The following is a 12,505-nucleotide window of genomic DNA, read 5'->3' on the forward strand; positions in this document are numbered from 1 at the left end:
GAGCCTTTTCATTCGGACCTGTCATGTTCCGGGCGAATCCCGGGCACGCTGAACGTATCCCAGACACAGTCGAGTGCAGGGCAAGCGAGCGCCTGCTGCTCGCCAAGGGAGTCGTGAGCAGGAAAGGGACAATGGGGCGGGGGAGAAGGGGTGGGGGGGTGGGGAGAGTGGCAGAGTGGCGGGCTCGCATCTGCCAACGCCGAATCGCCCCCCCCCACACCAAACCCTCCAAACTCAACAGGGCCTTGACATTTAGCACAAAGAGAAAGGCTGTGTTGCTTGCACACTGTGAACGAGGAGGGAAAGCGAACAAAAAGCAGCGCCGCCTCTCCTCAAAACTGAGCGGACCGGCACCTGAAAACATAAACACAGCGTGCGTCCTCACAGCTCAATCAGAGCCATTCCCCCCCCCGCCAAAAAAAGCAGAGAAAATTGTCATCGCTCTTTTATTCATAGAGAGCGTCATTTTTTTTTCTCTCTCGGAACAATGCAGGCAATCTGTACGCTGATATTTTAGGGAGTGAAATATAATTCAGGCAATCGGGCGCTCGAGGACGGGGAAGGGGGATAATGGAGAACCGAGCGCGTTAATGGAGCGGCGCACTCCAGAACTCTGTTTAGCCCAGAGAATGAAATGAAACGTCCAAGTCGCTGCAAATGTGAGGCAGTTACAGCGGGAGCGCATTCTGCAGTTTAAACAAATCCAAACATCTGAAGTGAGCGCCGGCCGCAAAAAAAGAACCGGATCGCCCGCTGACGACCAATTGAGTGTGTTGTTGCGTGTGTGTGTGTGTGTGTGTGTGTGTGTGTGTTATCGTGTGTGTGTGTGTGTGTGTGGCGGTCGTCGTGATGGACTCAGCGCCCGGGGGGGTGCACACTTGACAACAGAGGCAGCGTAGAATGGAGTGAGTCTGTGTTGCGCCGGGGCAAAGCGAGGCTCCCCGCGGCGCCCTCAGTGGTGTCCAGCTGCTGTGGATCTTTCCAGCGACTGCGCTCGCTCCATGGGAGGGAGAGGAACATCAGTGAACATGGCAAATCAAGCCTTTTAAAAACAATCTATATGACTTGTAAGACAAATACTTGATGATTTCACGTCTTTACATGCGTGCCTGTCGATGTGTTTCCTTGTGCGTGAGAGCAAAAAAAAAAGAAACACAACCTCTGAACACAGTCACTTATAGTCACTATAGTGACTAGTGACTAGTCCTTTCTTACTTTTCTATTCATAATACCTCATTTCATAATGTGCACCCAGTAGTTATTTTAACCTGTTACTGATAAAGACCTTCCCCAGAGCCAAACACACTCTCAGACAACACACAAGAACCTGTGTGTGTAAATTGGCTTGATTTATATATATATATATTTTTTTTACATAGTGCTTAAAGCTTAACACACTGCCCATAAATGCATTCATAAAAGTGTACACTCTCAGTACAATCAGAGTCATTTGGTTTTCCTACCGTTAGAACGGCCATAGATTGTACACAGAGCAGCGAGGGTCTTGCTCCTAGTTTTTCCAGGAAGCCCAGCAGTTAAGGAACCTTCATTCACTGACAGGTCCCTAAAAATGAAACACGCTGCCGTCAGGTGGGCTTCCTTTAAAGGTTAAGTGTGTAATATTTGCAGATTTTTAAGAAGACACAGCAAGATCCAGCGGTCACATTTTAGATTGCAGCGCTTTTTTTTTTTTTACGTCAGTCCCCATAGGGACTCTGTACCCTCCCTCTCCCAAGCTCGCCAGTGAACTACGGTGGCCTGCGAGACCAAAAAACCTGGGCACCTCGTCCCCTTTCTACAGCTAACTGGTAGTAAGGCCCTTGCTAGAACCGTTCTAAGGTTAGGAAAAACCAAATGACTTTTTCTGCAAGTATACACTTCTATTCATGTATTTCTGGGTCATAAATCCAGTCAGATGTTCCATACCGGACCTTTAATGCCGTTGGCTTTGTCACAAGAAAAAAAAAAAAAAAATTGGGGTAAAAAAAAAATGACTGACTGGGTGTCTGTCTCGGCCCCGCCAGACGGTGCGCACCATCCGCCGGCGCCGCTGCTACCCGCCCACCTGGAAGCGCTGGGCGTTCTTCCTCTTCCCGGGCACCATGATCGCCACGTCGGCCGTGGCCCTGTACGCCTTCGTGGAGACGGAGGAGAACTACTTCTACATCCACAGCATTTGGCACATGCTGATCGCCGGCAGCGTGGGCTTCCTGCTGCCGCCGCGCGCCAAGCCCGACGCCAAGGTGACGCCGCTCAAGCGCCGGCGCGGCTGCGGCTACCAGCTGTGCGTCAACGAGCACGAGGAGCTGGGCCTGGTGGACCCGGCCATCATCTCCATCAACAGCATCTGCACCAGCTGATGGCGCCGCCTCCCTGGAACTTTGGGAACACTTCATTGCCTTCTTTTACTTGGGTAATTCACACACGGGAAACAAAGCCACAACACTTGAACAAGCAATGTAAATAGTGTACTGCAGATGTGACACACATTGGAATTTTTTTTTTCTGTTTCCTTGTTTTTTTTTCTGATTCTTTTTTTTTCTTTCTTTCTTCTTGGTGTCATGGTAATGACTCTCAATATGACTGTATTACGATTGTCATCGTTAGTATCATTACTATGATTATTGTTATTATTGTTATAATTATTATCTATAGTTGGAGTTGTTCTGATGAGTCGTGGGGTGTACAGTGACACACAGGTTTTGTGTTGTGTGAATATGTATTTAAAGTCAGAGCTGAAACACTGCTGCTATTTGACGGTGACTGTAAAAGTGCTTCTGTCGGTTATTTATTGGCGGCCCCCCCCCCCCGTAAACGGGCCGCTTGTTTTACTGTCCGGGGTGGGCGGGGCCACGGATGGGGCGGGGTGGGCGGGGCCACGGATGGGATAGGGTGGGGTGGGCTGGACATGCTTGTTGGGGACTGTGGTGGGGGTGGTGGGGGGGGTGGGGGGGGTAATTACCAAGGGGCACGGCTTTTCTGAAATTCTTTTTGGAATATATCTTTTGCACTGAGACACAAAAAAATGTTATTCTGTAAATTTTTATAACGACATCGACGACAGCGGGCAGCGGAAATGTAAAACAAAAAAACAAAAAAACCCAAACAAAAAAAAAAAACATTCAAAAAAACAAAAAACAAATCCGTGTTGTCATGTGGAATGTTAGACTGTCCTCTGCAATTGCAATGTATCTGCTTTCACACGAATGTGCTGACTATTCTCAACGGGAACAATTCCAAAGTCCAGCTGCCTGCCTGCCTGCCTGCTGCTGGAGGAGGTAGAGGAGGTGATGGAGGAGGAGAGAAGGAGGAGGTGGAGGAGGAGAGAAGGAGGAAGTGATAGAGGGGGAGAAAAGGAGGAGGTGGAGGAGGAGAGAAGGAGGAAGTGATAGAGGGGGAGAAAAGGAGGAGGTGGAGGAGGAGAGAAGGAGGAGGTGGAGGGGGTGATAGAGGAGGAGAAAAGGAGGAGGAGGAGGGGGTGATAGAAGAGGAGAGAAGGAGGTGGTAGAGGAGGAAAAAGGAGGAGGTGGAGGAGAAAAGGAGGAGGAGGAGGCGGAGGAGAAAAGGAGGAGGAGGAGGAGGTGGTAGAGGAGGAGAGAAGGAGGGAAGGAGGAGGAAGAGGAGGGGGAGGAGGAGGAGGTGGTAGAGGAGGAGAGAAGGAGGAGGTGGAGGAGAAAAGGAGGAGGAGGAGGCGGAGGAGAAAAGGAGGAGGAGGAGGTGGTAGAGGAGGAGAGAAGGAGGGAAGGAGGAGGAAGAGGAGGGGGAGGAGAAAAGGAGAAGGAGGAGGAGGTGGTAGAGGAGGAGAGAAGGAGGGAAGGAGGAGGAAGAGGAGGGGGAGGAGGAGGAGGTGGTAGAGGAGGAGAGAAGGAGGAGGTGGAGGAGAAAAGGAGGAGGAGGAGGCGGAGGAGAAAAGGAGGAGGAGGAGGTGGTAGAGGAGGAGAGAAGGAGAGAAGGAGGAGGAGGAGGAGAGGAGGAGTTAGAGGAGAAGGAGTAGGAGGAGGGGGTGGAGGAGGAGAAGGAGGAGGCAGGATTATTTCACAGACCTCAAACCAAGACCTCACCTCCCTGTTCTTTTTTCTGACAGGACCTGTGCGACACCACATTCATAAACAATAAATGTTTTCTTTCTTTGGCCGCGGCGTCGCCCTCTCACTCTTCACGAGCCTCTAAATGCGGCTCGCTAGCGGCGCTCGCTACCGCCGAGACATCGCATCGCCGTCCCGCGTCCTAATGGAAGCCGCCGGTACTCAGACGGTGAGATGAGACGCTGTCAACAGCGTCCTCCCGGGAGCAGAGCCGGAGATAAATAATTCTGGCGCTGAGCCGCAGCGTCGGGGCGGCCTCGGAACACACTGTCGATGAGATGAAGCCTCGCTGCTGCTGCTGCTGCTTCTTCTGCTGCTGCTGCTACTGCTTTTTATTCTTGGCTTCTTTTATTTCAAGCGATAGAGAATTTTCTCTCAAATCTTGGCTTCCCGGATTACTAGGTGAGCTCCATCGTTTATCATTCCGCGCTGGCAGCGTGCGTCTGCCACCTCGTCATTTAAGGGGAGAGTTATGAATCCCCTTTACAATGTGAGCAGACTTTATTGCAGCCGATGGCGCCACAGTGAACAAGATGAAGAGCTTGTACAACACTTTGGGGAACATTTGTTGTTTCCTCTCACCGTTTTACTTTTTTCCTAGTGGCCGCTCTGGGTACTGCGAGGTAAAAAAAAAAAAAAAAATGTATATATATATATATATATATATATGTATATATATATATATATATATATATATATATATATATATATATATATATGTATATTTTTTTTTTCCTTTTCAATTTTGCTTAGTGGCTGCTCTTGGTACTGCAGGGTAAAAAAAAAACCCAACAACAAAACAAAACAAAACTACTTTTCACTGGAAAAGGTGTTGGCAGCAAACCTCAACAAGTGGCACCGGCACAACTGGAGGGGTCCCCTTGTCCCAGATAAAAAGGACAATAGATTGAAAAAAAAAAACTACAGGAGAAACATCGATAAAATTAGGAAACTGACACTTTGCATTATCAATACATCCAACTGGTTCAATCAACAGAACACAGCAGTATTTTTTAAAAAGGGACAAAGTATATTAATCGACATTTCTCGGTCGTGAGTCCTTCGTTCTGGTACTTCGTCGTGTTTATTCATGTTCCCATGGACACACGTCCGGTCTGTCGGCAACGTCACGGCCGTTTGATGTCTGCGTCCTTGAGTGGAAAACCAAAAAAACAGAAAGACGATGTGATATTTCCACGTTATCTTTATCTTGAGCTCGTTCTTTTCATCGCCGGCCTCCTCCAGGAAGTCTTGTCTCATCCGATAAAGAATTGAAAATCTGGATTTCTCAGTGTGACAAGACAAACTCCTCGTTTTGATGCCCACCGACGATTTAAAGGACAACTTGATACCAAAAGAAAAAAAAAATCAAAAAGTAGATTAAAAAATGCAAATTTGAAATACTTCAAAGCTCAGTCACGTCTGCGCGACTTCAATGGAAATGCCGAGAAAAGGAAATCCGATGTAAGAGGGAACTCAATATTGGCTGCACACAGAGCGCCCCTCGGTGCGAATAAAGAGCCCGGCTGTGGACTAAATTTGACAAATTAGGCCAAAATGACAAGGTCTCCGGTATTGAAATTCTCCCACAGCGAGCGAACCTGCATATTTCCAGCACACGTGAATTCAAAGCAGGGGCCTTTTTTGTATTCATGGATTCCTAAGCGAACATATCTAACAGGATTATTACTCTCACACATTATAACACACAGCTCCGGAGCCATTTTGACGCAATATATTTGCATGGCTGCTGCTTCTTTCTTTTTTTTTTTTTTCCCCATTTCCGCTAAACCCTGCAGTGTGAGTGCAGAGCCGCTGTAGCGGTGGATAACAGGCGGAACGACGATGAGCTGCACCGAATCAAAACACGTATTCTGTATTCGCGTGATTTATTTTTTTCCTCTTTTATTGGTGAGTCTACAACCGCTAGCTTGTTTCTCCGTGTCGGGTGGTACGAGTAAGCGTCTAATCGCCACACGGTAAAGCCATTCCACTTGCAGAATGTGCTTAAGCCATCCCATAACTACAGTCTGTAACTCTGAGTGGCTTGTGCAGGGCTCGTGTCAGAGGTCGGCCGGCAAAAATGCGTAATGCAGTCAGAGAAGCTAGAGAGAGAGAGAGGCTGAAGGTGCTGGGTGTCTTTCAGCCTCGTTCCACCCGGGAAGGGGCAACAACTCCGCGGGAGGCCAGAGGATGCACTTAACCCGCGCTGTCGGCTGCCCGCCCGCTAAACGAGTTGGCCCGTAATGGCGCCTGCACCTGATGGGGGTCATTGGGTGTTTGTTTCCCTTACAAATCCATAGCAACCGGGAAAATGAGGCCATTCCGTTCGGCCAGATGCGATCTAGGGTGCACGAGCACGCCCGTAATGATTCTGGTGTAATCGAGGCCGAGTTAATGAACAATCAATTGCGTCCTGAGCAGGGACGTGGAATAGCAGGCAACCAATGCAGCCCCTTCATTTCATCACTTTTCTTTTCAGTGGGGGAGGGCAAAATGTTGTTTGAATGGGTTCCGAGGACGCAACCAAATTCTTTTTCTTTTTTTTTTTGTTTACTCCATGTTTTTTTTTTTGTTTGTTTTTTTAAAGGAAAACATCAACAGGCGTCATTCCCCCACAAAGCGGCGCATTTTGCGTAAAGTTGTAATTCAAATTTAAATGAGAGTAAAAACCAGAGAGCTGTGCCGTCGCTGTCACCGCAGCCGCTGGCTCGGCCTCTTCGAGGAGGCGGCGGGCGCCGATCTTTAACGAGGGAACAGCGGCGAGACTGAGAGCGCAGTTTCTCTCTCACCTGTGGCGCAGGCGGGAGCGAGGCTGGGACTGGCGCTGGCTTTCAGGTTGAAGACACCGCTGATGAATTTATCATTGCTTGTGAGCAAGCTGGCTTACCTTCAGATTAAAAATATAGATACATCAAAGGAGATGAAGAGAACGTGCTCTAATGTTAATGTTAATTGACCAAAAGCAGAATGACAAGGACACCAGTGTCTTTGAAGGCCCACGCTGATCAGCTTTTTACTGAAATCACTCTTAAAAACACTGAAGAAATGTATGAAATACGGCTATTAACAGCTATTTTATGACTCACTGACTATCAATATAATTTCCTCAAGTTGGGCGGGCCGGATTAAATGGCTCACCGGGTCGCATATGGCCCCCCGGGGCCGTAGCTTGCCCACGCCTGCTCTAGAGAGACGGTTCGGCTTCCTGCAGGTCCCGGGCCGATCGATATCACATGCGGGAGGCCCCCCCCGAGGCAGAGCCGAGTCCTCAGAGCCGCTCACTTCTTTTTATTTATATGTGCTTTATGCTGTCTGTTGTTCTCGCCTTGTGTGCACACAGCACGGCAGCCGCACATCATAACAGCTGGCGAGGTCTCACCTGTCGGACTGAAATATCTCACCATCCTGGGTGGATGCTGATGGTCCCCGCAGGTGCTTTTCTCGCCGCAGGTGAAAGGCTATATATATATATATATATATATATTTTTTTTTTTTTTTGTTGTTGTTCCGCCATGTCCCCGGCAGATGAATATATTCAGTTGTGACTAACAGCCGAGTGATTGGAATGGACGACAGGCAAAGGGGTCGAGGTAGCAACAGCAGCGGGAGGTTGAAGGAGGCTGTCGGTTATTGACTGTGTGCTGGTAGAGACTGGGTGGAGGGGGGGGTGGTGGTGGAGGTGGGGTTTGGCTCACTGGCTTTAGTTAAATGAGAGCATGTGTAGTGCTGTTTTAATTGATATGGTGGTGATACAGTGATCTCCCCCCACCCCCCCCCAGAACGCTTGGATTCATTTTGAGATTTCTGGTGTTACATTTTTTGCAGGTTCTGCAGGTTTTTTCATTCGCAGGTCTGGAGGAAGAATTTGTCGCTCTGCATTTGCAGGTTGACGGCTGCACTTTCCTCCACTGCTGAGGGGAGGAGTCTCAGTCTTGTGGAGTTTCAGACAGGAAAAGAAAATGCCTAAATTTCCCACTGGTTTGCCTGCAGGAGGGAATTTGGCAGACGTGTGTCAGCTGTGTTCTCTCAGTAAACAAGGTGCATGATTGATAAACAAAAGAAGAAGAAGAAGAAGAGGAAGAAGAAGAAGAAGAGGAAGAAGAGGAGGAAGAGGAAGAAGAGGAAGAAGTGGAGATGATGACGGCACTCAGTCTCGATCTTCTACTCGGTCCAGTACCTCAAAGCAAAACGCTGGCATTATGAAAGCAATCTGGATGAAAGTGTCAGGTGCACAGCTTGGATTCATCTCTTCTTATTTCATCTTTTTTTTTTTTTTTTCTGAAACCAGAAAATTGTTTATCATTAAAGACTCTGGGCTGCCTGATTGGAATGAGTGTCATCTGTGAGTCCAGCATATAGACTCACTGCCACTCTATTAGCTACCCAGTGCTAGTCAGGTGTACCTAATGAAGTGGCCGGTCAGTGTAGTGACCGTTTAGTGTTTTACTCATTAATGGGATGTAATGTAACTCTCTCTTGTAAACTTTGTAAACTCCATTAAAAATAAACATGTGAAATTTAATTTTTCTTTCATTGCCTTCTCAACTGGAGACGCTCTCACACTGGTTGTGCTGGTTCTGCTTTGTTCCGAGCAGACGGCTGTCTTTGGGAATCACTTTAATTGTTTCCCTTGGGCGGTGTTGAATTCACATTGCATCATTGTGACAGCGCCAAAGCGGGCGGCGCTTGCTGACACATCCTCGCGCCACCGTTGGCGCTTTGCATTGTAGGACGGCGCATTGACAAAGCGGGTCCTTTTAAATAAGGCCGCTTGTTCCACTGCCTGCATCCACTTTGCTGCAAATGAGCTGCTTGCAGGGTTCCACCTCGGCTTCACGTACGCCTGCATGAACTGAGCCGAAGGGGAGAAACACCGTCAGATCCGTCAGAGCCAGAACTTTTCCTTATCTATTTCCAGAGAGGGAAGTCGTCTCTAGCCCTTTCGGGGCCAAATGTTATTTGTCTGCTCATAATCTATAAAAAAAAAAAAAAGAGAGAGAGAGAGAGAGAGGAGAGAGGGGGGGAAAAATCTGAAAGTCGCTATTTGGAACTTAGCCTGAGAGCTCTCAGCCTGAGAAGCGATAAATCAAACTGGTGTCAGAGTCTGCTCACCCATCCATCACATTCTCGCAGGGAGAGCGGAGCAGCGCCGGGTCTAATGAAGCAGTTTCTATGACATGTGTGCCTGCTCAGTGCTAATTACCCAAGTCCTGCTCCTCGCAAGCACTTTGTTCCTGTTGCCCTCCAATAAAAAAAAACGAGGGTGTCAGACAGAAATGACTGCTGTCAGCTTACGGATGGCATAAAAGGGGACGGCTCTGACTAATGGGGTTGTTTCACGTCCGGGTCACACCGTGTCACTCACACACAGTGTTTCTACTGACTTCTTTCTTGCTTCTTGTCGAGTGAGTCACGGATAGAGAGGGCACGCAAGGTGGAGAATCTGTCAAAGTAGGCCAGATGTAAATAAATAGCTTTGCATCTCTCATTTAGTTGCCGCTCCTCCTCCCTCTCTCCTCCTCCTCCTCCTCCTCCTCCCGACTCCTGTCAGCACATGGTGGACCAAACGCATCAGGCAGACAGCCAGGCAGTCTGATGGGACCTGAAAGGTCATGCTAAATTTCAGATGCTGTGTAGGGAGGGATGTCGGAGCCTGGAGATTTAATAAGGTCTGTCACGGCTGAGAAGAAAAAACAGTGTAGCCCGGCGCAGACATCTGTCACACAGGCTCAAATGATGAGTGGCTTTTGATACAGCGAGAAACCCCCCCTCCAACGCCCCGGGTAGGCGGGCGGTTTTGTGGATCGCTAATGATGTTTGCAATTTAAGATCGATTGATGGCGAGACTTCAAAATTAAGAGCCCTTCTCCTCGCGCTCAGCAGCGAGGCGGCGGCTCAGAGTGCTAACAGCTCTGGTTAGTGGTCGTCAGTGTCAACGCCGCGGTGCGCACCGATGTCCAGGGGGGGGGCTTGTTTTTCATGTTTCACCGTATTGAAATACTAATAAAAAAAAAAGAAGGAACCTAAAAAAAAAAATCAACATGAATCTTTTTTTCAGTGGTGTTGCGGGTCCACCATTACGCAAAAGCTCCTTCACTAATAAGTTCTTTTTTTGTTCTTCAATCTCTAAAAAAATCAAAATGACATCGCAGAAAACCCTCCTAAAAACCCGTCGCTCTTAATAAAGCGAGAATATCCATCGAGTGGAACCGCGGCTCCCCTCGGACTTACGCGACATTAATTATCATGGGTTTATTGTTCCGCTCACAACTTTTCCTGGCGGGCAGACAGCTTAAAAGCTCACGCACAATTAATTGCAAACATAACGGAGTATTCAGTAACTAAGCAGCCATATATACAGCCCCCTCCAGAGACCTACCTGAGGGAGAGGAGGAGAACTCATCTTAAATGATTAGAAAATGCTTGTTAATTCACATCAAAGCGCCGCTTTCCCACCGCAGCCTAAATGTTGGAGATTGATGGCGCTACTTAAGGAGACAAATGACCCTTGTACGAGTGTCATAGTGCATCCAATCATTCTAATCACTGCTGCAGCGCAGCGTGCAGAGACTAGTCACTGTAAATATGACACTAAATATAAACTAAATATTTATGAATCCGCATCTTTTACCCCATTGATTCGCAGCATGCAGGAAAACCACCGGGGTTCCCCTGGGGTTGGAACGGCGCGGCAGACACGGTTGTTGCGTGGTTAATTCGAGCAAGTGTTTGACAGAAACGCCCACAGGGGGAGCTGTAGCGCTCGGGAATATTGACTTCACGCGTGATCTGACGACACATCCATCATTTTCCTGCCGCTTTCTGAGCTGAGCGAGTGAATATTGCAGCGCGGATGATGTTGTCACTCGCGAGGACCCGTGCTTGGGCTCAGCCGAAGCCACTTCTCACTTGTACCGGCGCCGTGTTCCTGCTTGTGTGTCACCTCGACGCTTTCTGTAAGCATGCACCTGTTACGCTCCCACACCCTCTTTATAATTGCAGCGGTGCTGATCGCTGCTCGCTCCATATATCATGAGGTACATCTGGCCTCCCTGTCTGCTCCAGGGCCTTATGCATTATGCTAAATGGTGAGGTATATCCGCAGCACGCGGCGCCCGGGCCTGTGCCAGATGCTGAGGGTGAGCAAATTATGATAATCACTTTAAAATTACGTAATTGGAAAAAACAAATTACTCTCGCTAAACTTTTGTTGGACAACTTTTGCACCTGCTGTGCGGCGCTTTGGCGTGACTCTCACTTAGTTCTCAGAGTTTGCAAATTGCATTAACTCCTTCATTAAGACCGTGATCAGCACGTCGCGTGCTTACCTTTCCAAGGTTTTTTTTTTTTTTTTTCTTCTTCTTCGTTCCTTTTCCTCGTCTTCGGTTTTATGTTAGCGGCACCGACATTTTGCCGTTGCCGGTCGCAGGAGCGGTGAAAACCAGCACCACCGATGGCTCGCAGGCGTTTGTGTGCTCCTCAGCGACGCTCTAATCATAAGGCAGCGAGGTGTGATGCGACCTGGAGCCGGGCAATTTTGCTCCAGGCCCTCGAAGAAAGGTGAAGAGTGCGGAACGAGGATGTAAGAGGATACCAGACGAGACAGCGTTTGAGGCAGACAGGAAAGTTGCCCGGTGCTACAAAGTCTGCAGCAGCCACAGCGTGACGGTGGGGGGGAGGGTGCTGTCACCCCACCAGAGTGCTAATTGAGTCGCTTCAGCGCGATGGCGCTCGCTGATTTTCCTCTCAGCATTGAAAAGTCGTTGACAAGCGGGACAATAACAGATGGGAAATGATCCCAGACCAGTTCGCTGCTGCTCCGTCTTGGAGAACGTCAACTTGTCCCACTGACATCATAAAAAAAAAACAGCCACGGTCCAGTTTCCACACATCTAGACTGAAAACATCTCTGTTTTGTTGCGTGTTGGTTTATCCAAGAAGGAGTCCTAAGTTCTAGAGGGTCGTGGTTGGGACTTAACCCCTCTGGTTGGCTTCTTCTGGACCCTCCTTATGATTTTGGTCCAACACACGCAGTTGACGTCCTGAGAGTGTGATAGATAAAGAGAAAGAAGGAGGGAACGCTACCTGGTCAAACTCCCCTTCCTACCAATATGTTTTGGAGGAAGGGGAGTGGCCTTTAGTTGACTGACCACACACTCAGCATTTAGAGAACAGTGCCGTCTGTTTGAGTGACCACTGTCTCTGCTTTATCTTGTCCATCGAGCTAGGCTCTTGCCTTCCAAAGCTTGGACACTTACACTTACATTCCACATGGACAGCAGTGAATTATTTCCTATTCTTTGTGTTTATATCCGTTTTGCCTGGTTGGTGTCTCTGTTTTCCACTCTGTCCTGTCTGCCACCCTGGCTCACTCTGCTCCTTTCCCTCTTTCTCTGTCTCTCCCCTCTATCTTTCTA

General features: G+C 48.5%; 1 protein-coding gene and 1 long non-coding RNA gene across 2 annotated transcripts in view; both read left to right on the plus strand.

Moving 5' to 3' along the window:
* The window catches only part of tmem8b (transmembrane protein 8B), a 43,365-nt gene extending 40,524 nt beyond the window's left edge, over positions 1 to 2,841 (plus strand). Inside the window, exon 13 of the mRNA XM_076033372.1 lies at positions 2,025 to 2,841. Coding sequence (XP_075889487.1) covers positions 2,025 to 2,360 — 336 coding nt within the window. The 3' untranslated portion in view covers positions 2,361 to 2,841. The remainder of the gene's footprint in view (positions 1 to 2,024) is intronic.
* A 572-nt stretch (positions 2,842 to 3,413) lies between these two features.
* LOC142893124 (uncharacterized) lies at positions 3,414 to 4,132 on the plus strand. Its single transcript, XR_012927646.1, has 2 exons — positions 3,414 to 3,443; positions 3,971 to 4,132. It is a non-coding gene; the product is annotated as an uncharacterized LOC142893124 (long non-coding RNA).
* The last annotated feature ends 8,373 nt before the right edge of the window (positions 4,133 to 12,505 follow it).

Source organism: Nelusetta ayraudi, unplaced genomic scaffold (assembly GCF_046127955.1).
Source record: "Nelusetta ayraudi isolate G7.1 ecotype Tasmania unplaced genomic scaffold, CSIRO-AGI_Nayr_v1 ptg000041l, whole genome shotgun sequence".
Lineage (NCBI taxonomy): Eukaryota > Metazoa > Chordata > Actinopteri > Tetraodontiformes > Monacanthidae > Nelusetta > Nelusetta ayraudi.